The following is a 27,039-nucleotide window of genomic DNA, read 5'->3' as shown; positions in this document are numbered from 1 at the left end:
AAGTCCATTCCTGGTGTCCACTGCAGTGATATTGTGGGTATATTGCTAAAGGTGGCGTAAAACCTCATTCACTCACTCACTCGTGACGTTTCACATTTTGACATTTGTGGTCGGTATTTTATTCCATTCTAATGACAAGCATAAGGTGCTGGGGATCTATTTAGCCTCGGAAGCCCCGCGGGGAGGACTGGTTTATGATTCAGGTACCACAGTTATATAACATGTCACACCGGACCGCCTCCGTGGTATAGTGGTTAGAGCGTCCGCCCAGAGAGCGGAAGGTCGCGGGTTCGATCCCCGACCGCGTCATACCAAAAGACGTTAAAAAGATGGTACTTGTTGGTCCCTGCCTGGCGCTCGGCATTAAAGGGTACAACAAGGACTGGTCGGCTCGGAGTCAGTATAATGTGTCTGAGTGGGGTATTCATGCTTCACTGCGGCATGGTATCTCAGTGGGCTAGCACTATAAAACAAGCTTCAGTCTGGGCTAGTAGAAGCAGTCGCACATACACATACACACGCATGCACGTCGTCATATGAGTGAAATATTCTCAAGCACGACGTTAAACCCAATTTCACCTCACCTCACATGTCACATTGCAATCTTCTAAACTTTCAGCTGGAATCGGAAACCTATTTTACCAAATTACGCCTACAGAATCTATGCTAGTGGTATTTAACCACGAGAAAAAATATGTCATTCTCATCCTGTTATGACTGAATGAATGAGTGAGTGAGTTTAGTTTTATGCCGCACGCAAGCAATATTCCAGCTATATGGCGGCGGTCTGTAAATAATTGAGTCTGGACCAGACAATCCAGTGATCAACAGCATGAGCATCGATGTAAGCAGTTGGGAGACGATGACACATCCTGTTATGACATTTTAAAGAATAAATTTTTGAAGTGGGAGAAGAAATGGACAGGAACTACAAATAGTATTTATCATCATTGCACAGGTGGATGAGTGTCTTTCAAGGGTCATTTTAACACTATTTTAGATGCATTACTCACATCACTCCCATATTGTTTATCGTTGTATGAAATCTTGATCCCGTTTCGTACGTCTAGGGTGACGTTGTACAAAGCAATCTCAGGCGATCGTAATTCACAGTCATACATTTACACTGACTTACGACCGTCGAAGCCCTAAGGTTGTTTAGCAAACATACATTGTCCCTCAATCTCAGTCTTTTTTTCTTTTTCTTTTTTTTTGGGGGGTATCCGAAACACATTTTCCGTCAATATACACGCCTGAAGTCTTGCAAAGGGTGATTAACAGTTATTTTTTTAAACAGAATTCATTGTGTAATGTGAAAGCAATTTCCGAGAGAAACTGAATTCAGCCTAGATAGAGAAATTAGAAAATAATACAAATTGATCATCAAAGAATTGGTTGGATAATATTATGTTAACATTTTCGCTTAAATGACATCTGCAGTTTTAGATATTTACTCCTAAAGCAATTATTTCGTAAAGACAGCGTTGGAGTTTCCAGGATTTTATCAATCAGTGTATAAAGGGCGTAGCTGAAATCAAGAGTGATAAGCCTTCGGTTACGTTACGTGAGGAGACATGGGGTTTAACGGTCAAGATCATTGCTCCTATGAAGCTTCGTGTGTGCAGGTGCGTGTGTGGCTGTTTGTACAAGTCCTGACCAGTGAAGATCTGGGTTAGAATTGGTCAGTAACCCATGCTTGTCGTAAGAGGTGACTAACAGGATCGGGTCGTCAGGCTCGCTGACTTGTTTGACACAGGTCATCGCATCCCGATTGAGTAGATCGATACCAATGTTGTTGATCACTGGATTGTCTGGTCCAGACTTGAATATTTACAGACCGCCGCCATATGGTTGGAATATTGTTTTTATAGTTTTTATTGCGGCGTAAAACTAAACTCACTCATTCTCTAGTACAAGTCCGGACTATGACTGGTTTTATAGTGCTAGTCTACTCAGATAACATGTCATGGTGTAACATAACTCGGCGCCTGACTTTATTCCTGTAATGTCAAGCGCCAGGCATGGCAACAATAACTACCATGTTTTAACATTGGTATGACGCGAACCTGAATTGAACCACCACCACACCGTTCTCCGTAGAATGCTCTATTCAACGCCCGTCGCTCATGTTGTTTAAATAAGTGTACCTATTAACAATATTAATTAACCTATTAATCTTACCATGCTTGAAAAATGTGGCGAACGAAGTGTGATCAAATGTCACCATAAACTTCCACAAATGGGGTTAGCATTATATATATAACACACCAGCGTACCGAATTCAAGGTTACTGCGGTTAGAAAGTGACGTACATGTTGGTGGATTCGTGTGTGTGCGCGCGTGCGAGTGCATGTGTGCGAGGGAGAGTGGGTGTGTGCCACATCTCAGCATTTGTTTATCCCTAAACTTGAACGCCAGACAGGCTAATAACACTAGGGGCTCGAACCTTACTGTTCTCCCGGCAGCACTATCCACCCGACTACATCACGGACACGTTTATATAAATGCATAAAACACCAAAACACCAATAAATATAATTAGGAAGAAAACAGCAAAACAAAACATATACCGGGTCCATGTACCCACGAACCAGTTTTTCCGTGATGTGTTATTTCAACAGTTCGTAGTCGGCCATGGTGTTATATTGTAACATTATCGCATACTCAAATAGTACCTCAAATACATAGGTTATCAACAGACCGTAACAATTATATTTGTACGTGATGAAGGTATAGGTTTTCATCAATGATGCATCGGTAACACGTGATGTAGGGATCGGACAAAGGTGCTGGGTCTATATCTGTCTGTTACATTCTGTCTTAAACGTATCACAGGCGACCAGGGAAATAGTGAGATTCATTTCCGTTGACCCTGACTCCATTACCTAAACAGATCAGAAGAAGAAACTAGTGTTTGTATTCATAACAATTAAAGATTCATGAATGAATGGGACCACGTGATGATGGCAAATTGCGTTGCGCTGGTCGAAGAAGTCTTCATTTTACATCGCGATGTGTAGCATTAATAAAATCGATTCACGCTGGCTCAAAGCTGTCGGCCACAAAAGAACACATGGAGACAAGAATAATTTCACATTATTCGTAACAGACACAAAGAAATGAATTTTGAACAAATTATGTTTCAGTTTGGCATTCACGTGACACCACATCACGGATGTAATTTATACTTTACTTGCAATAATGTTTCTTTATAAAATAAAAACTGTTTATGCATTTATTGTAGATTTTGCTTTTTTTGAGGGTACCAAGATAAAAGGTTAAAAAAAAAATGGGGATCGTGAGACGGGAACATAGCAAAACCAAATGGCTTGAGCTTGATAGATAATATGTAGAAAAATAAAACATAAAAATAACTGCATTTGTATCGTTTTCTTGGTGATTCTACATACTTTCTGATCGCCCCTCGTATATTACTGCGTGTCAGCTTGATTTGCTCCGAAGTGATGCAGCTATCGGACGTGATGACAGATTTAGACGCAAACAAATCTGGTCCCTGAACCCACGATCCCAAACAGAACTCACAACGAACTGATGACCAGTGCCCCCAGCGTCCATGCTGAAGATGCCAAGGTTTGCCCGTTGTTAACCTGCATCCTTTGATCACCCTGCACCAGAACTGACAGAACTGCTCAGATTACAGAAGAGTAAAGTTGCAATGTCAAATAAGTTGTTGCCTTAGAATAACGCTTCATGTTTATTAAATGTAATCTAATTTTATTAAGTGTTTAATTAAACAAAATAATAGTGTGCAATAAAAAGACAAACTTAGGCAATGCCCTGTTATTTATATATTTTCAAAGTAAGTTTAATATCTATAAGTTATCACTAAATATGTTCTATCTAGTGGTTAAAGCGATCGCTCGTCGCGCCGAAGATCCGGGTTCGATTCCCCAAATGAGTAAAGCCCATTTCTGGTGTCCCCCGCCATGATATTGTTGGATTATTGCTAAAAGCGGCATAAAACCATACTCACTCACTCCTCTATAATGTGTGCATTACTGCGTTCAATGTGTGAAAGGTCAATTAATGTATGTCCCCTGCAGTGATATTGCTGGAATATTGCTAAAAGCTGTCAAAACCATACTCACTCACTTTTTCATATTTTGTACATGGCCAATCACCATACGGCTACAGCTATATAACTTCAGGAAAAGTTGCAGAATTCACAGAATCACGTGATTCCCAACTGCGTGAGTTAACATCATTGTCAATCTACATGTCGAGATCTATATGATTAAAGCGTGATACAAACCCCGTGAGACATCATTGTTTTACTTGCATTATCTAGTAATGTAATTACACAAGAACACGGTTTCTATCCAGTAACAACCATGAGTCATTTTTCACATAAATGTGTTACAATTGAATAAAGCAAATATCAAGATCATTGAAGTCGAAATGTCATGTTGACTGATAAGTTTAAAGTCGACGTGGGAGTTGTTCGTCATTGTAAGGCTTTATGGTATCTTCCACAAGATTCTGCAATTAATAACCTTAAATAAACACTGCTTCGACGAATATAACCACCACAATACAACAGATAATGGTTTTATATTAATGCAAATTGTTAATTACAAAATGCAAGGCCAATGATTACATTGATTACATGCATTAAATACAGCTGACTCCGTCCGTATTGTTGGGTATTCTTTACATTCACGCTCCATATTTGCTAACAGAAGCAGTGACTTAGCTGACAAATGTGAGATTAAAACATTGAACGTTCCTTTTTCGGAAACTTTTTAAATTTGAAAGAAATTTCTAACCACCGGTTATCTCGAAGTGGGATACCATCAACTGGAAAACGGAACGTATTCATGGAAGGTTGTGAAAAGAACACAAAGTAGTCGCCGGTAGTTACTGTCATTACTTTCTGACTGGTTGGTTGAAACCTTTCACAGATACGAGACATCTCAACTCGGTGTGTGAATCTTGTTCCTTTAGCACGGATGTTAAAGCATACGTAGGTTTGAATCCTAGATTTGTTCCTTGGTTTGTCTATGCCGACGTTATATTGATGTTGCAGCTTAAAGCTTAAAGCTATTAGATGATTACAGTTTATTGATATACCCTATGCCTTCGTATATATTGCATAAATACGCTCAGGTATGACATTATATATATGGACACCGAACTCTAATAAAAGGTGTTTACAAAGCCAATGCACCCCCTTAATATATATTGTTTTCACAATTATCAGTGAGTTCACGGTCTTACTATTCTTTCTATGATCATTCACCGCGTAGATCGATGCTCATGATATCAATCACTGGATTGCCTGGTATTATTTACAGGCCGTCGTGATATAGCTGGTATGTTGGTGACTGCGTCGATAAACAACAAACAAAAAGAGACATATAACGTTATTTATCTGTATGGCTATTCCACAGGTTTCGGTTTGTTTGTTTGTTTGTTTGTTTGTTGTGTAACGCCACACGCAGTAATCTCCCAGCTCCGTACCAGACAATCGAGTTTTGTTTTAGCAACTTTCCAGCAATATCACGGCGCGGGACACCAGAAATGGGTTTCACACATTGTAGCCAGGAGAGGAATCGAACCCGGGTCTTCGGCGTGACGAGCGAACGCCTTAACCACTAGGCTACCCCACCGCCCACCCCCATTTCACAAGCATGGATTAATGGAAACCAATTCTAACCCGGGTGAAAGCTTTTTTGGGTTGAATGATGCTTTCTTATCATTTAGGTACAGGAGTTCCCATTCAGCATATGCAATATTGGCAATCACACGCTTCAATCGCAATCAATTACAGTATCTACAACAGTGAAATGAAAGAATCCCTTCGCGTAATGACACTGGCTGGCGTGATGCCTATGTACACTCTACCAGACGTTGCCAGGTCGGCACAGGTACAAGAATAATGCCAACATATATCAACTCAATTCTATCTATGTCTGTTTTTGGCCTACGATGATGTTTCTAATGCGCTGAAGCCCCCAAACATCTGTGCTGCAATCTGGACATATAAACAGACGTACACCAAAACATAAAACTATGGGTAGGCATTGTTTCTCTTCTGAAATATTACTACATTCGACCCGAGCTATAAGGGACATAGTGCCTTTGACTGAGTGAGTTTAGTTTTTCGTTGCAGTTTAAGCAATAGCGGGAGCAGTATCACGGCAGGGGACACTAGAAATGGGCTTCACACATTGTACCATGTTGGGACAGTCACACCATAACTAATGACTTCAGTCTACATTTAGAAGGACTTACAATCGATGCTGCTATTTTGTTTAGTTGTGTATATTTTATTTTATTTATCAATTTAGTTATTTATCTATTTATATTATTTACTTTGGGGGCGGGGATTTGTTTGGTTTGGTTTCTTGTTGTTGGTTTTTGTTTTGTTTTTTGGGGGTTGTTGTTTTTTTATGGGGAGGGCGGTTGTTGGGGAAGGTTACTTTTTTCCAAACCATGCCATTATTTTTTTCAGCCCAATCTCCTTTATTAAATTCTCTTTTTTTTCACATCTTATCTTTCATCGACATTCTTCTGCAAATAGAGGCGTCACGTCACACTGAAACCCCCACGCCACCCACATCTGTTGACCAGGCTAAGCGTTAGCGTTCTCCGGTCAATAACTGCGTCTAAACAATAAAAAAAAAAATCTCATTCTAACGCATTCGCAACTGAGCTATGTATCCAGTTCTCGGGTAGTGAATGATCAATCCTGCTGTTGAATCCATGTGTCGTTCCGAGTATGATCCTTGGTTTGTGATGTTTTACGTCACGATAATAATACATAAAGCGGCAGAACAGTGTGGTTCATTCACTGTGGAACTGAAACAGTGCAGTGTTTGAACAATCATGTTGACTCACTCACTGCCAGGTAGAAAGGTTATGTTTTCACGTTGTATAGTGAAGTAGGCAGACACTACTTCTTGCGTTACACAAACAGCAGCTGACGACAAGATAAAACATGTTCCTACATGAAAAACATAGCTACGTAAAGGTTATAAGGATCATTAGATACGACACTTATGTTGAATAAACCGGTAACACAAGTGCATTGCTAACTACTGGACTAATTTAAAACGTTTTCTAAAAATTCAGAAATAACGTATAATATGATATATATTATAACGTATTATTAACATATATTCTACACAACCTATAAAATGTATTATCTTTGGTGTCATTCAACTCATCAATAATACCCATGATATTGCCTGTATATATATATTTGAATCTGGAACAGAGAAACCAGTGATTGATATTAGAGACACCAACCTATGTCGTTGGAGTATAATGACTCGAAATCAGTTAAGTCGCAAATCCCTCCATCCAATTAAGTCGCCTCGTAAGACATGCATAGATCTTGCTGGGGATATGTTCCACCCCCCCATAATCCTTTCGAAAACATTAACATTTGACCAAAAAAAAACAGACTTGTAATATCATCATCATCATCATCATCACCATCATCACCATCGTCAACGTCATCGCCGTCGTCGTTGTCATCGTCATCGACGTTATCATCGTCATCGTCGTCATCGTCATCGTCATAAACATATGATTACTGATTACAGTTATTGGCATTGACCTTTCTGAAACATTGAAGTTTTTTTATGCATAATAGTAAACACTCATGTACATGCATACTGATAAATAATAAACTTGCTTACCTTTCAATGCTGACAGCTGTCAGATTAAGTATAGATGCTAGGGCTGATATCATCTCCACTGTACCAGAAAGTTTGCACAATATTGGTCCAATCTCCCAGTGTCCTATAAAGTATCTGGATGTTTCAAATGGAACACAGACTAAGAGAAATAGAAGATCCGCCACAGCCAAACTCACCATGAAAGATGCTGTAACACTCCGAGATTTGCGGTCACCCACCATGGCAAAAATGACCAACGAATTACCAATTAATCCTATTAAAAAAGCTGCGCCATAGACAGATACCGTTGGAATAAAGTGAGGTTCTTGCAGCCATGGCTTCTTCAAATTCTCTATATCCCCTTCATAGAACAGAGAGTAGTCACCTGCAGGGTCGAACTCGGGAATATCAGGATCCTCAACAAACACAGAACTCAAGTTGGCTAAAGTTGAATTAGTTCCTGGAGTGTCCAAATCAGTTCCGTTCATTATGTCAATAAAAGAATTCCCACTCATATTAAACATTTTTCTTTAACTGCGTATAACCAAGGGAGTACGTGACATTTCACAAGTTGATCACTATTACAAAAGTTTCCAATTGCTGGAGAAAGCAAGCCCTTATATCAGAGTACTGAGCATATTCCCGTACTGCTTCCGTGGAGATAAAGACTCCGCCTTACAATAGGAATCCCTTCAAAGAATGGGACGTGCCACAGAGCTGATCGAAAATCACTGCGGTGGAGATGGCTGGTTTCGAGCGAACTATTTATCGAGTGGTTGGTTGCCTCTCGCCGACACCTGCTAAATATTAGCCCGTGGATTCGGGAATCACATGTGGCTCGAGCTGAGGTTCTCTCGCAGTAGAAAAGGGGCAAATACCATGTCCGATGCGCGAACCAGTCACAATCTGTAAGAGATAATATGAGTTTTTGATAGCTGCGAGAGATTGCAGTGCCAGAGGCTGATTCACAATCATTTCCTATGTTAGGGTTGGGTTCAAATGCGGAATACACCCACAGGCAAACTGGGTGGAAATATGGTTGGGTATTTACATAGTGTCATACAAATATATAAATATTTTAAGCCATGTCTATATTGTGGAAGGGAACGCTGACATGTTTAGAAATTGTATTTGCTCCTATGCGTATATGACTGGACATAAATATGTTTCTGTTAATAAACAATAAAGAATAGTTTCGTTAATTAAGCTTCGAATAATTCAAGTGCCCGTCATTACAGTTAAACAATTACAGTCAAACACCACAATGCCGAACTTTGATGTGCCCTGCATATTCTTTTTGAAGTCACCATTTTGCTATTATGACGAGCCTTGGATAATTCGAAGTATTTAGATCCCTCCAACTTCGACACAACGATGTTTGGCTGTATACTGAAACATGCCTGAGGTCTTGACTGATAATGTTTAGCATTGTATATATAATATATTCATAGATAATCCTTAACATGAATATAGACGTGTAACAGCAGGGTAAAACAGTTTACAAGGTGACATCTTTCCACTTACACTAGTTAACCTTAACACGAGTAATATGTAACAGCACAATGCACATATGTGAGACCAGTCTTGTCGTAAACCCTCACTGGTGAAATAATACGAATTTTCTGCTTGCTTCCTATCCCTGAGACACGCGCTAGATGTTATTTGACTCCATCCTTAAACAAAGATAAGACTTCTACCGTAAAGCTTTATGTCAAATGGGCTACTTATGTGCGGCAATGTTGTGTGTTTCCGTGCCCACAAATAACGGCACAAGCACAATGGGAGGCCACACGTGTTAAGACAATTTCAAGCATAAGCTAAGATCGTACCAAACGGCTTGTTCAGTCTTTAACATGTACAACACTTCGTCACACGTCGGTGCGGGGAATATGTTACTGTTCTAGTGTTGATATATGCCATCAACGTGTTTGAACAAGTAGATGTGTAAGTGTATCTGTGTAGGCGTGTGGCCATAGTGAAAGGTGTATGCGTGTGCTCTAGTTGGTAGAAGAGTGGCGAGTTGATGGATTGATGGAACGATCGATGCATGGATAGAAATAATGTTCCAGAAAAATATATCGCTGAAGACATATGCTGGCATATGACGATCCGTGTGTGCAAACGGGTTCTTTGCAAAAACTTCGGTACATAAGGTACCAATGCATGGACACATCCACTTGTTTGGGAACTGTCAGTATCTATTCTTTGGGGTCTGGATTATAAGCTCGTGGTGTTCTCGTACCTGTACCGAGAATTGTGCTATTTGGCAGTATATGTAACCTGGTTATTGTTTTTTAGATACGCATTGGTTGATTGGTTTGTTGTTTAACGCGGCACTCAGCAATATTCCAGCCATATGGCGTCGGTCCTTAAATATTCGAGTATGGACCAGACAATCCAGTGATCAATAGCATGTACATCGATCTACGCAAAAGGGAGACGATGACATGTGCCAACCAAGCGTGACCACCCGATCCCGTTACTCGCATCTTACGACAAGTATGGGTTGCTGAAGACCAATTCGAACCCGGATCTTCACGGGTCTGCATGTAGCAAGTTGGGTATACATTTGGGCGGGTATGTAACACATGCTAGTTGCAAAAACAGTTGAATTTGTAAATAGGAAGCTTGTATATAAAATGTTAAACAATACTTTAAGATCTTATACGTAGAAAAAGGACCTATAAATGATATAGTTTGTGCAGGTGAGCTTAAATGTTGTAAACATAGTTGTATATGTACTTAAGGTGTCACGTAGGAAGCTGGACATAAAGGTAAGCTGGTATATTTGAACTTAGATGGACAAGTGAAGTATATTACAGAAGGTAGATAATGAGGTGAGTCGGTGCATGGTACGCTTAAGTTATATAACTGAGTTGGTATACATGAAGTTAGACATATATAGATAAGATCGTGTGCTGGATCTTGGACACTTACGTGAAATGGAATATACTGAGTTGGTCAAATAGCTCAATCAATACAGCAACTATGTAGGGAGTACTTGCAGGTCTTGTGGGCTTGTGCTAAGGGTAAGGGTATGTAGGGAGTTTAAAAAATAGCTGACATGTATTATAGATATGTACAATAGACATATATCGGAACGGCCAGACTGTTCCTGTGAATATCACACAGAAAACGCTTTACACTATTTCTTCACATGTGTAACGTGTACACAGATAAGAAGTAAGATGTATTGCTATTCCCATGGCTGTAATCTGATATCATTATGAATGTTTCACTACTGACTTGAAGTGTGTTTCATATGTTGTACGGGAGCGGTGCTGATATATGCTATTAGATTTTTCACCAATCCCTATTCATTAATTGAATAACATTTATGTTTAAATCAAATAGCTGAGGTGGCATATAGTAAGTTGAAAATACAGGCAAGGTGGCATATAGGGAGTTGAAAATACTGGTAAGGTGGCATATAGGACGTTGAAAATACAGGTGAGGTGGCATATAGGGAGTTGAAAATACAGGTAAGGTGGCATATAGGGAGTTGAAAATACAGGTGAGGTGGCATATAGGGAGTTGAAAATACTGGTAAGGTGGCATATAGGACGTTGAAAATACAGGTGAGGTGGCATATAGGGAGTTGAAAATACAGGTAAGGTGGCATATAGGGAGTTGAAAATACAGGTGAGGTGGCATATAGTAAGTTGAAAATACAGGTGAGGTGGCATATAGGACGTTGAAAATACAGGTGAGGTGGCATATAGGGAGTGGAAATACAGGTGAGGTGGCATATAGGGAGTTGAAAATACAGGTGAGGTGGCATACAGGGAGTGGAAAATACAGGTGAGGTGGCATATACAGATGAGGTGGCATATAGGGAGTTGAAAATACAGGTGAGGTGGCATATAGGACGTTGAAAATACAGGGGAGGTGGCATATAGGGAGTTGAAAATACAGGTAAGGTGGCATATAGGACGTTGAAAATACAGGTGAGGTGGCATATAGGGAGTTGAAAATACAGGTGAGGTGGCATATACAGATGAGGTGGCATATAGGGAGTTGGACATATAGGTGAGCAGGCATCTGTGGGGTGAACACATTGGTTTGTACATACATCATTGAGGTTATATATAGGTAGTGGAGGTGACATATAGGGTTGTTGGGCATACATGTGTACTGGTTTGTAGGCCGTTGAACGTAATATTGATAATTATGGTAATTAGGGAGTTGGACATATAGATGATATGAGGCTGAACCTGTAGGTGAGCTGGTATTTAGTACATCTTCTTCAATACATATTACCACAGAAATATATCGGACTGCTATTTTAACAAACACAAGGACTTTTACTAAAACAGTGAACATAAAAACATTAAATACGTACATCTGTGATAACTATATCCCGATACATGCTGCAATCACCGTAAAGGTTTCAATTTCATGAAAAATGTACTCATTAACCGTTTCGTACATCTCAGTGTTGCTTACATATCTCAACTGAAGGTGATCAAAAGAGCTAAGACTTTCTAAAACAAATAAGCCGTACGGACGTCTCTAAAGACGTTCCCTGGGGCCTAATTGGGGAGAAATTGGCGTTTTAGAAATTCAGTGAAGTTCGCGATATAAAACAAACTCATTTATATTGATCAGAGAAACTTTGAATGTAGCAACGTTACATGACCCTTTAGGTGTCTGTGGTGAGTTGAAGTAGAGTAATTAATCAGGTGTGTACATAATTACGACTGGCGGACACTAATTTAGGCTTTTTGAGGTAAGACACAGAAGCAATCCAGCCTGACGTACGAAGTACTAAACCAATGTGGATGAGAAAATAATGAAACTGAGGCACAGTTTTCACATGACAATTACGACACTGCAGTGAGACTATTACCAATTTAAACATCGTTAGACGTGTCCCTAATATCAATTATGTTGGTTATTAAAGTCTAGAGGTTGACATGCTGTTGATGCTGTTAAGGATGACGGATGCAAAAATTCATAACAAGTTGCATGCTTTGTGTTCTTTTCTCCATACAACGACAACTCTATTTAGTGAGGCAATCATTATTGTGTAGAGACGATAATCGACTGGCCGAATTGCACTTTTCAGAAAAATAGAAATTCAATCCTTAAATGACAAACGTTTCGGGTTGACTTTATTGGGGCATGGGGCATATTTTCGCTGGAGATATTCATCAGTTATATCACGCTGGGCAATGGAGGAAAGGTTATACATGATCTCATCAGCTGTAGCATATAATGGTTACATGTGAGGGGTCAACAATTGAAACCTTGAGTAAGGAACTCATAAATTAATTTTTACACACGTGTACACACACGCGCAATCACGCATGCATTGACACTTATTTTCTCTCACGCAAAGCGACACTGACTGTTATTAATCTTTCTCTCACGCACTGTTTTTCTCTCATTCCATCTCTGTCTTCTAAATAAGGAACGCACATACCAATTCGTACACGTACACGCGCACATAGATACACACTAACACGTATTCTCTGTCAAACACATACACACATAGAGAGGAATACGCACACAGACACATGATCCCTCCGTCCCTTTTATTCTCATACACTCACATCTCTCTCTCTCTCTCTCTCTTCTCTCTCTCTCTCTCTACACTCTCTACTCACTCTCTCTCTCAGAGAGTAATGCTGTGCTGTAATTTGTTTTTCTCTCTGTCTAACTTTATCTCCTAAGAAGGAATACATACACATAATGATTCGCGCATACACACGTGCACACACACACGCTTTAACACTTATTGTCTCTCGCACAGATACACACATAGAGACGAATACGAATACCGACACATACTCCCGTCCTCCCTCTCTCTCTCTCTCTCTCTCTCTCTCTCTCTCTCTCTCTCTCTCTCTCTCTCTCTCTCTCTCTCTCTCTCTCTCTCTCTCTCTCTCTCTCTCTCTCTCTCTCTCTCTCTCTCTCTCTCTCCCTAGTAATAACACAATAGCTACATCTAGATTAATTCAGACCCGCATACTTTTCCAGAATTTCGTGGTCATTGAATTCGTATTTTGCTAATACATACGGCAGCCAAGAGTATCTGTGAGTTATAACAAATTCACCTTTATTCGGAGAGCATTGATGTGATTGTGCATCCATATGTAAATGATGTGATTAATACAAATATTTAGGTATTTGTCAATTTGACGTTACACATTCTGCAGAGGTCGGCAGCTGATAATATACCCTTCTTCTCCTTTAATTGAACTGTGTCAGTGGGACTGAACGTAATAGCGTTCACGTGTAAATGTCACTCACTCCAACATCACTGCACTTGTTAAACTTACGCTGAAATAGCACTGGTCATTTCGTTCACGGGACATCACAATACTTACACTGGCTTTCCCCTTGTCTATTGAGAGTGAATGTCACCAAAGGATTCACGTTAAGTAATGTACAAATAGCAAAGGAGGCTCTCGGCGCGCTGTGTCATGGTAGGTCAGGATGTGTCGTATTTGACATTTGCCCAATGCCACACAGGGTACTCGTTCAAGGTTGTTCTTTAATGGGCAGATGGACGAGACGTTCCTGAAATAAAAATATAGTTTAAAATTTCTGATAGAATGTTGATAAATGGAAACAGAACAAAACCTCTTTTCGTAATTCTTCTTCAATGACATTTTGAAGCGTTTTGCAAACTGGGACAGAACAAACGGGCATTTTTGACTCATTTATAATTCAGAAATTATCTGTCGCACTTCTTATTAAGTATGAAATACTTAAATTGCGATTCTTATTTGTCAGATAAGACCATCGCAAAAAAATAAAAATAAAATAGAAATCAATAATTAATAACTAAAGGGGTAATAACAGGCATAAATTCAAAGAAGCAATGCGACCTTTAAAATAATAGAATTGTTTGACTAGCGAATGGGGTTTAATGGCACAGTCAATAATCTTCACGTCGTTCTGAAGGCACTGGTGAAATCGGGTCAGTACAACACTGAGCATCAGCCGGTTAACGTGTGCAGAACAATCGTCGCTTCGAGGTTAGATGAAACATGTGCTACTGATTTCAGCCCGCCGCCGGGTTGCGATCTTAATAAGACGGAGTCTGTCGTATATATATATTACTGAGTACGATCATCCATTGTGTACAGCCGATCCTGAGATTAACTGCTTGTCACTATCCACGTCGTCAGACACCCTCATAGATATAAACCGCAAAAGCAAGAGAATAACAACTTTCTCTGTAAAGTACAAATTTTATAACTTTGTGTGCCCCATTCCTGGCGGTTTGATCTATCCGGTTGGGACTCAACCATAAAAGTACCAGAATGTTTAATCTCAAATAGATTGGTTACATTTTACCACTTTCTTAAAAGCATTGTGTGTTCAGAAAATCAGTCTCGATTGTGACATGTAATCTTCTTAATATGTAAAGATATGTTCACTCCTAAATGTGTAACTATATGCTCACTACTTAACGTGTAACTACGTCCTCACTTCAGCTTCCTAACATATGACGATATTGTCGCATCTGAACGTGTAACAACATGCTCACTACTTAACGTGTTACGACATGGTCACATCTGAACTCTTGAGGTAATCCCCACATTCCCGTACATGATACTTCAAGGTCAATACAACAATCATGATTTGCGGCAAATACAAGAAAAAATGACTTCCGAAATTGATCATGCAGTTTTAAACTGTGATTATTCAATGAAAGTAAAGTAAAGAAGTTGTCTATCCATAAAAAATCGTTCCTGTTCATCATACCAGCTTCTACATGCCACTCAAAGAAGAATATTCAACAGTTACCAAGGACTGTTATTACCGGATGACACGGAGAGAACAAGCTTCATAATAAAGCCCAGAAGCAATCCGTTGAACTTACGTAATGAACAGACGCTATATGCACTTTCAAAACCATGTTACTTAAAATGAAGATGAGTAATCACCAACCACCGAGAGACGACAACGATAAGTCTGGATAAGCCGCAGTAAGCTAGGGTAAGCTCTACGCAGACGTAAAACAGAATTAAATGCTGTAACACCGATTCGCTACAAGAATAGCTTGTCTGTACGTACGTCCGTCTGGTCATTCAGTTCCTTTCTCAGTAGGAATAAATGAAAAAGGTAAATGTATTTTAGATGGAAGCGACATGTTGCCACATAAGAAATATATGCTAAAAGCAGAGCCTACTCTGCGATTCTGACTTTGTCATAATGACGTGTTTATCAATTTCCAGCGAATAGTTTAATGTCATGTGTTCGAGACAATATATTAATATTATCGTCTCCTTCACAACAATACAATCACTAAATAAAACCGTTATATAAACACAGCGAGTAGAATAGAATTATATATTTGTAAATAGATAAATATTTTATGATTGTAAGTTTAAATTAGTAACTCAGGTTGTTGGTGGCTGAATCCTCAAGGGGGGTTAAAGTACTGTAAAATTTTGATCCTTCTGAGAGGGTACGTAAATCCACAAACATTCAAAGTAAATTAAAACTCTCCACTATTTTTAATCGTAGAATATGAGTCTTTTTAAATGTATCGCTAGATTTGTCTAAGTTGCTAACGGCTGGGACCATAAGGCTGGCAAATCCAGCTAGGGTCCATGCAGTGAAGCAAATGTACTGTAAGTCCCCATGGTCCCAAGTATGGTGATCTACCTTCAGTTGTTGGCAATCTATATAGCCTGTTTTTAGATTTTTACATTTTCTTGTCATTTCTAGTTAAAATGTTTTAGATTTAATTACTAGTTTTAAATTGATACATGTGATACACTAGTAGTTTTACTGTTTTTCGTCAACAGGCTTTTGTTTTCTAATTTTATTGATCTATAATATAATTATTAATTATTCTCGTCACGATATGCTGAAATATTGCCGATGTGACGATAAATATTAACTCACTCACTCACTCATTTTGATATACACGGACATTAAACATTAAATAGAACAATATGTGAATCGTGTGAAGGTTGGGGGATCACCATGGACGATTGGCATTAGATAAGAAGCATTCGTGAGAGTTTCACAAGCTACAGAACAAAAATAGTGATAACATTATCAATCAAACGTCATACAAATAAAGCATTTGTCTTTTTCTGTTTCAGTGAAGGGATTTTGTGGTTCACCCAATTATTGATTTGCTTCCTGTTTGCAAGTGTATTGTTAGTTCTTGCATCGTTGTTTCTATGCCCATGGTATTCTGTTATTTTACCAACGAATTCAATCAATGAACATATACTGACAAAGCCCGTCGTTTTTTCACGACGTAAAATGTAACATCATTTTACACCAAATCAGAAAAGTCGCCTTTTAAATTTAATCATTTTGTTCTCTTTATGAACTTAAATTTGCAGAAGGAAAACCAAGTTCTATGGATAGTCAATTGTATATACACACTATGCAGCTATGTATATATTCTCCATGTTACATCTCTTTGTATCACTTGCTTGATAACGGTGTTAGTACCTACACCGGAACGTCGCACTCATTGCAATAAACAAATTTGACTATCCATAGAACTTGGTTTTCCTTCATCTATACAACTTCTAAAATGCCTCTCAAAGAAGTTAAATTTGCAGATTCAATTTTCCATGCTCAGGGACAGTTACATACCATGAACACCCCGGCTTCCCGTCACTTCAAAGACGGATGGATTTTATTAGTCAATGAAGTTCTCACAAAAGTTTCTGACCTAAATCATTGTATAAAATCAATGTAACCATCATTACTTTTTTCGTAAGTCTCCTTGGTAATGAAAAGTTGACATTTTTGGAATATGGTTCTTCAGCCTTTGACACAGTCACCATTGCAATTTCGATAAAAGCGTTGATATGAAAAACGCACATCAGGATTTCTTGTCGCTGTACATAAACTAATATTAACTGGCGCTGGGATTGGTTCAACGGGTTCAACAATCACCCCTTTAGATATATTTCAAAACGTTCTGTCTCTGTACGGAGATCTTTTACTACCTGACCTGTCTGAAGAAATATTGTGTGCAAATGAGTTTGGCCAAAACATTTGCAAACCATGCGTAGGGCCTATTTAGATCTCAAAGTAATGGTAATCAAACTAGTTTAAAGTAATGTTAATATCCCTGTGAAACCCATTGCCCAAAGGTTAAGCTTCACTAGCCACCCTGAGGAAACGATCGTGGACAACGATTGGTTAACTCGGGCAAATCTGTGCTTCGTGTAAATGGTAAAGAACTTCAGGACTGACGTTTAAAAGTACGAGTAGCCTGCTAGTGTTTTCGTTTCAGATGAAGTGATCTTTGCCAGCATGACAACCACATGCCACCGATAATGTAGCATATATAAAAACCCTATCGCAAACATCTAGCAACATCAGTATCTTGGTGCATTGAGCTCTGTTATGGTGACAGAGAATGAGAACATGTTCGATTAAATGTTTCTTTGTTTGATACAGTCAGCAGTATTGAAACCTAATCACAGCGGCTTGTCAAGATATTTGATTGCTCAAAGATAGCCGTGAAATATTATCTAATTTATAAATATAAGAAGTCAGAGACACCTGCAGCACAGACAGAACTTCAAATAAACATGCTTAAACCTAACTCTGGGATTCTAAGGTATGTGTGGACGTTGTAGACGCTAAAAACATCCAGTAGGACCACACGTCATTGATGTTTAAAGTAAACTGATATTCTATAAGCTTTGGTAAGCTCAGGGATGTGCACACCTATGATCCCCTGAGTTACCCGGTACTGAGTGCCACGGTTTGTGGACCTGAAACTTCAAACTTCAGTCCAAAGTAAAACCGTAAATAACAGATCAGTCCCAGTGTGCAAATGTAAGTGTAATCGATCTTCCAGTGTTATAAGATCGTTTCAATTTGAATTCATAGGCGATGGCAGTCGCTCTATTAATGACTAGGGGGAATATCTGGTTAAATTCTCAGATGAACGCCATGATCACGTTCTTTCCCATTTCAACACCAATACCTTTTCCGTCGAGTAACATGAGTCTATAACGGTTTCTGAACGTCAAGCAACTAGAACGTAGTTTTCCCCTGTAACGTGTCAGTTAAAGTGCGATAAGACTCAAGTAAAATGCGATAATATGCATCACCTAGATCACCGAGACTGACCACGGGATCCCTTTAGTCGCCCCCAACTGCAGCTGCGGTTACCATGTCCAGTGACAAATCCTCATGTGATGAAGTTTGTTTCAGTTGGGAATACTTAATATGTAAATCAAATCGTTTGTCAGAACTGAACTTTTAGGAACAGAACACATTTCGAGTCTGAAATTTTGAGATTCCACATTGTACTAATTCCACTTTCTGTACCGATATAAAGGTCTTCATTGGATTTGATGGTACATTTGCTGGATCCCGTCCTATTTATGTTTTTCTTTCTATAAATGTGTATGGAGCACTGAAATCCAGTACTGCGTCAGTTCTAAAGTCAAACCAAAAGTTGATTGCTATGATGAATGGTTTGGGAGAGTTTTTACCCAGTTAATATATTGGCCTTAAATGCAGCATTATATTGATGTAACCTTTGTTCCTTAATCACAGACCCGTGAAGATCCGGGTGAGAATTGGTCTTCAGTAACCAATGCTTGTCGTAACAGGCGACTAACGGTATTGGGTGGTCAGGCTCGCTGACTAGGGTGGCACATGTCATCGTATACCAACTGAGTAGAACGATGCTCATGGTGTTGGTTACTGGATTGTCTGGTCTAGACTCGATTATTTACAGACCGAAGCCATACAGCTGGATTATTGCCGAGTGCGGCGTTAAACAACAAACCAACTGATCTTTGAACACATAGTTAGTGAAGTAGTGCTTACATATAGCGGATATGTTACGTGATACCTTGTCAGGGGAAACGACATCCAAATTATCATGCAGTACAGCCAAACTATGGAGGACACGACAGAATTCCAATTCTGTCAAAATCAAAGTCAAAAGGTGTTTATTGTACAAAAGGCCTCCGGCCCATATACACTGGAGTTATACATATATATTATACATATGGTGCAATAAGTAGTAATTAGTGATCTAAACAGCAAATCATGATACAGGCAGTAAAGTATGTACAAGTAGTGAAATACGATGGGTCTACAAAACCGTTTATCAGGTTGTTACGTTTAATAAGAGCATAATTGATATAGTACGACAGCTTTATTATTACATGCTTGTCAGTTGATGACAGAAGTACTTTAAAAGCTAATGTAGGTGGCTTACATCGATAATAATATTCAGCTATATATGTCGTACGCAAATCTTTATGAAAAGGACATACAAGTAAACAATGGATTTCATTTTCCACATCTATATTACACAGAGGGCACTCTTGCATCATTCTTCCTTCGTTTACCATTGTGTTGATCAAACCTAACCTAACACGTATAAATGGATATCTTAATTTCTTTGATGTTAAAAACGACAGATATTTCTCCGGCTGGAGTAGCGATTTGCATATTCTATAACAGTCATACAGTGAACTATTATCTATTACTGAATGCCATTCTCGATTAAACATATTAAGACTTCTTTCTCGAAACTGAATTAATAACAAACTTGCATCACCAACTGACTGACTTACCCATACAAAACCTTAACCATGTGCAAACAGAAGATTTCTTACATAAGATGCCCACGTCTCTTAACCAATGTTGTCCAAATGAACAAGCACGTTATAAGCCTGTTTGGGTAATCTATGTTCTTGCATACACAATATCTTAAACCAGAATTTTATACATGGAATATGAGCATTTATATACAGGGGATAACTGCCACATTCACCGTACACCATACAATTCTGCCTCTTTTTTCAGTTTGTGAATTCTTAAGATTAACATTGGGTACTGACTTTACCCACTTTGAAATATATACTGAACAACAAAAGAAACGTCGCCTTTCAAAACCAATGCAACACACCATTTTATTCTTACAAAGTGGTGTTTTTTATAATGATTATATCCTTTTGTTAACATGTTTTTCAATCCAAATTGACAGTTATTACTAACATCAGTGTGTTTTCTGATGAAAGAGCATATCGACCAAACGGACCTAAAAAGGCAGACGTGGTAAAAGGTTCCGTATGACATTCGTGAAAATGAAAATGCACGTGCATACCGTGACAACCGTACCAGTGAAAGCGAGTCCCAAACTCGCCTGAAATCATTTTTGTTTTGATACAATCGCGATGGCACGACTTACAAGAGATCAGAAGAACCAAGTCAGAGGACGATTGCAAGTTGGCCAGACTGCAAGGAGGGTAGCCAATCATTATAATGTTTATGATAGGAAAATCTACCGACTGCAGGAGTGGCATCAGGTCACTAACAGCAGACAAGACCGTCCCCGCAGTGGGCGACTTTCAGTAACATCACAACGTCAAGACCGACAGATTGTGCGCAAACATCTGCAGGCTCGCTTCCCCAGAGCGACGGAAACAGCACGCCAGACCATTGGGACTCACAACAGACCCATCAGTGCCGATACAGTGCGTCGACGTTTGCGCGGAAGAAACCTCTGCTGTCACAGACCATATCGTAGTCCTGTCCTCACCGCTCATCACCTCTAAAACCGACTGCAATGGGCAACTCAGCACCGAAATTGGCGTTATCGACAATTGAGAACTGTGCTTTTTTCTCATGAAAGCCGATATTGTGTTTCGACAGTCGATGGCAGAGTGAGAGTATGGTGAAGGCGCGGGGAACTGTTTTCCATTGAGTGTATTGTTGAAAGAGACTGCTGGGGTGGTCCAAGCATCATGGTGTGGGGTGCAATCTGAACCAGATAGCTGTCACCGTGGTGTTCCAGAATCTCGGTCTAGGATGAGGAAATGACGTGACAGATGCTCGCTATATTGACCAAATCATACGACCCCACGTTGTACCACATTTTGGACGCTACAGAAATCACATCTTCCAGCAAGACAACGCTCGTGCCCACACTGCCAGAGCAACATTAGACTTCCTAAGACAATGCGGCATCCAAACCCTAGCATAGCCTGCACTCCGGATTTGAGTCCAATAGAACACCTTTGGAACGAGAGATTCAAAGATGACTGAATGACCTCAAACCAAGGCCGACAACTGCGGCCGGACTCGATCAGGCATTTCACAGAGTATGGACCCAAGTGCTTATGGCCTTCATCAACCGGCTAATTCATTCCATGTACAGACGATGCAACGCTTTCATCGATGCCCATGGAGGCCACACGCGATACTGACTTTCGGGTATCATAATGGTATCATTTTTGGTGATTTTGTTTGTGTTAACTCTACATGTGATTCCCAAAATTGTGTTAACCCTAATTGTCAAGTTTGAACTCAATCCTCCGTTTTGATTGTTAATTAGAGTGAATTAAAGTGTGTGCTTTAAGAAACCGCTATCGGTGTGACATTTCTTTTATGGTTCAGTGTAGATGGCCTAAGCCATAGATAAATGCCCAAACAGATTCCACTGGTCGTAAAAAGGCAAAGTTGAAAGAAATCCGACACGTTTATGTCCTCTATAGAATATTTTAATGGTATACGATTCGCCATCATCCATATTGATTTTTAAACATTGCAATCCCAATTGATTATTAGAGTAACCGAGGAAGGAAGGACAACGGTCATAATAATGGGTAATTTAAATCCTCGGCAAGTAGTCGTCTCTAACGCTTATCTTGACTGTCCATCACAAATCACTAATAATATAACCAACGACTCTGTGCTATGACCAGATGCCAATTATGGCTTTGTCTAATAAAGGATGTATGTATGTCTGTCTGTCTGTCTCTTATTGCCATCTATAGGGTCGAACTGACAACTATGCGCAAATCAATTGCCTGCTCAAGCGACGTCCTCTGGCTACATGACATCCTTTGAACAGCAAGTCCACAGTACCTCGCCTATCTCACACATCCGCTTGTACAGGAAAGCCTCAACCTTCCGCACCCTCGTGTCCAGCATTGTACCTTACAGGAAATGGTCATCATCCCTTCCTAGACGTCCAAACTCCTGACTACAGAAAGCAAACTTACTCTGACCAATACATTCAATTACACTCTAACCAACAAAAAAACATGAAAACCACAAACACTATTACCAGACCAGTTATCAACATCTCCTCCACCAGCCCTGTAGGAGCAATTCACCACCTCCGTTATGTCATTGCACAGTTATCCACCACATCCAGTCAATAAAATCATCAACAAAGCATCTCCTCCCCTATCCCCACAACCATCCCCATCCAACATCTGTAGCTGCGATCAACCAATCTAAACCAGCACTAATCCGAATCTGCCACCGGTACACAGGTAAGACTTCCCGCCACATAAACCGCCTCCTGAAGCAGGAAGCCGGCATTGAGATACCATTCACCAGCTCTTGACATCTTAAAACCTTACTTAAACCCAATGACAATTAATAACAACAATAGCCTAAAGACGTTGTCTACAAAACAACTTGCGACAGCGGCAGTGTAAAAAAAACATAAGACATATATCACTAAATCAGACTGGTAATTCAGTTACGCTGACAAACAACATCGATCAACAGGGATCAAGGATGTCTCATCCAGATTGCAACTCTCCGGACATCATCCATAATTGATCCTGTCGGCATTGTTTATTTGTACCCTGTCATTTTGGTTCTTTGTCTTGTCACTATATTCAATCAACCGGTAGCCTTTGGTCTTGTTAATCACTGTCGTTCTTGCCCTTATGTTGCTGATGTTAATCCTTTTGAGATTTGTACAATTCTGTGCTGTCATCCTCGGCTCTTGCTTGAAAGTAGTGTACGGATCTATAAAGAAACGTGTAATGAAGTCGCCATCCATAAAACATATTGCCGTCACCTTCAGCTGACTTTTTCAAACGTAGAGTCCATGGCATCGTCCCACACAGCGATCGTAGCGTTATAATTATCGTAACTCCTATTATTATAGGCTTACAACCATAGCTGAACTACGATTGCTTTGTAAAACAGGACCATGTTCCCACTCCAAGCAGTTCCAGGTGTTTCTGCAGGAGGGCACACTAGTCATCCAAATCAGTGGTATCATTAGATGGATGGTATTTGTCTCTTTAATATGTTCATGTAAAAGGATGGAGTAAATGTTGGTTGATAAAGCTGGATATATTTCTGATTATTCTTGTTTCTGTCTGTTTACTCATAACCCTCCAAATGCCATGGAGATGATCCTGGTTCGACGCCTCGGGTCTACAAATGTTCGTATATTTCTGCAGTGTGACTATGGTGTTAACAAATGTGTTAACATTTTTGCCAACATAACCTGATACCATCACCTCACAAAACATGTTTCCATCATCTGCTTGTCTTCATAATCAATTTTCAAAACTTTGACTTCTGTTGCAAGGTAAATGGTAGTGCTCGGTCATATAAACATTGTCACTTATACATTTTACAACGCGAACAACTAATGTTCCTTTGCAATCCATGTTAGAATATACCCCAGCACTCTATTTCAAATTGTACGATGAAAGTAACTTGAAGCCATGAGGCAGTACTTAATGTCCCGACGTGGGGCGGTTCGCTTTTCTAGCTAACAAACTAAACAAAAACAACTATAAACAATTCCAAAAGCATCATTAGTTGGCCAAGGACGGCCGTTACCTCACCACGTGCTTTAGCCAGATATGCTTTAGCCAAACGTGTTTCACCTATCCAACTTGTCTACCGGTGTTTGTGGTAACCAACCCTCAACACAGGAAGAAAACGTGATATCGTGACCTTTTCACTCGCTTTCACTAGATAAGAGAAGTGGAAACAAAGAAGTGCCAGATCCACCAATGCTTCTTGGATGGGTTATAAGTGACTCATCGAGGCCCATGATGACCATTCAAACACTTTGCCCTTGCCTAAGTAGGACCACATGCAGTGAAAAGGGAACCTCGGTTTGGACACAGCTCATTGATTGGGAGTTACTTCATTCATGTGACGAACCTTGCAGTGTTCTAGACAAACATTATAGGTAGAAAGCATGTAATGAAAAGAATTAGTTATGGAAGCAAATATTCAGTCATGAGATTTTGATTTTGATTATCTTTGCCATTATTATCTCCAGCTAGTATAGATGAACGGGATAATTAACACATTATCTTTATCATAATACCTTTAAAACCATAATATCCGATTAAACTTGCAAGATATCATTTTGTAAAGTGTTATTTCATTAGTAAGGGTGTTAAACCATGCCCAGGAAAACACATAGCAATTTAGTTATGTAATAACGCATTTGTCTCTGAGCCTCATGTTAGTCGCGAGCTAGTCGGGGTTTTTTTCTGGATTACTGGGTTGCCTGAACCAGGCTCGATTGTAGACTGGTCTATATATGGCTTTAAGCATAGTTCATCCATTAACTCTTAGTCTGTTGTAAAACACAATTGTGTATTCAGAAATTATGCAGACATTATGCTTATTTGAACATGTATACCCATGCCAATAATGGTTGTCACCCCCTTCAATTTTTTTTATTGGAGAGGGGCTGTGGGGTGTAGGTGTGGGGTTGGGGTTTTGGGAGGGGGGTGACAACCATTATTGGCATGAGTATATTTTCAAATTAAGAAGAATTAGCCAAGATCAATATGTATGTAAAGCATACTTCAATGACAATGAGCTTAACACATGAAGATGGCTACATACAATCCAAACATTTCACTACAGTTATGTCCAACAGGCGTAACTACAAGTTGTACATGTTTGATGCGAATAAAATAATATGGCCAACGAAAATTGCGTTGACTGTAAGCATCATTTGTTCACATAATATCGGCTTCTCTTGTCCTCAAGCAACAATATAATCTTACGACTTATAGGCGCTGACGCCCATGCACAAACAGGTAATGCTATACAACCCAACAGATATAAATTCCATATCTTATAAAGACAATTCTTTTACATCGACGCCACTTGAAAGACATGCAGTGGAGTTTCATTATCTTAAAGACTTTTTCAGCTTCTTCTTTTACTATTTCTCGAAATAAAAAGCATTTACAAGAAAATATTTATGGCAATTTGATCTGACCAGTACTATCAGTGGATTTCAATTAAAATACGTAATTATCCGCATTCGGAAACAAATAACATCTATTTTTCATGTTGTTCACACGTCCGTTTGGTTGCAATGTCTCATATGAAACCCTGAGAGACAGTTATTCAGTTGCACAATGGCAACGAGAGGTACATAAGAATCAGTATTTTTCAAAAGCTCATCCACAAAATTATCAACCGGATTATGGACACATGATGATGATTAATTAATTTTATTTGATTATATGTCTTGAATTAATTTCACAGCTTTTGAGGTACAACCTACTATGCCCTTTCCATGATGGTCACATGACATACAATTACAACATTCAATTGCAAGGCCTCTGTGGAACTTTCCTAAAGTATCATTGCCGACCTGTGTGATTGATTGACTTGCCTTAGTGTGTTTATGACCAATGCCACCTTTTTACAAACATCAGTTACAGTCACCATTTCATAGTAATTCGTGTAAACCTGCTTTTGATATGGTCGGAATCGTAAACTGGCGTCAGTATTCTGTTTATAAGAGATAGTTGAGGTTGGATAGATCCTATGTTTAGGAAAAAGGTTTTCTCGTATATATGTGGTTTATCATTTCAGATGTAAATGTAAATTATGCGTTGTTGACTTGCCTTCTTTTTGGCAATAATGGGATGACATACTTACATATTAGGAAAATAGTCGTGTAATGCTTTTTGGGGTTTGTGTTTTGTAAATATCTACATCTGATATGCATATTTCATGCCTGTAGCTCAACTGTCAACTGACCTTACGTCATGGCGTTTAGTCCGAAGTCTGCCCTTCCGTCCATCGTTAACCTTTCAACATGTCTAGCATTTCCTCTTAAACCAATGGGGCGATGGAGTAGAATAGTGGTTAAAGCGTTCGCTCGTGTCCCCAGACGTGATTTTGCTGGAATATTGCTAAAAGCAGCGTAAAATCCAACTCACTCACACTCACCGAAGCCAATGAAATTTAACACACCTATCACGGCAGTCATGATTTCATTGTTGCCTCTACCATTCCCCATTTCTCGTGAATATCCGATGTACCATCTTTACATTAGATTGCAATAGATAGGCGTTTTGCCTCATATCATATGTTATATTTTGCAGTGTGTTGTGATAATCGACACATCTTCAACCTTCCTTTAAAACTGTGACAGCATACAGTGCAATGACAATCGCGATGACATGTAACATATCCAGTTATAAATGTGTAATTTGATAAGCATGTCTGTTGTGTAACGACTGGTATTTATGTTGCTTAAAACTTCTTTTGTAGACTTGCATGTCCTTCATGACATATAAAACTCCAGAAATACTCCATTTAGAATGTATTACGTGTTGAGGTTATAATAATGACGTTGATGTCCCCGAATAGGTTAATACGTATACATCGCAAGAAAC

General features: G+C 39.3%; 1 protein-coding gene across 1 annotated transcript in view; it reads right to left on the bottom strand.

The window, feature by feature from the left end:
* The window catches only part of LOC124275224 (QRFP-like peptide receptor), a 92,567-nt gene extending 84,253 nt beyond the window's left edge, over nucleotides 1-8,314 (bottom strand). Inside the window, exon 1 of the mRNA XM_046710708.1 lies at nucleotides 7,667-8,314. Coding sequence (XP_046566664.1) covers nucleotides 7,667-8,169 — 503 coding nt within the window. The 5' untranslated portion in view covers nucleotides 8,170-8,314. The remainder of the gene's footprint in view (nucleotides 1-7,666) is intronic.
* Between the last annotated feature and the right edge of the window lie 18,725 nt (nucleotides 8,315-27,039).

This window comes from Haliotis rubra, unplaced genomic scaffold, assembly GCF_003918875.1.
Source record: "Haliotis rubra isolate DU_JTF1 unplaced genomic scaffold, ASM391887v1 Scf2, whole genome shotgun sequence".
Lineage (NCBI taxonomy): Eukaryota > Metazoa > Mollusca > Gastropoda > Lepetellida > Haliotidae > Haliotis > Haliotis rubra.
This window is presented reverse-complemented; position numbering and strand designations above follow the sequence as displayed.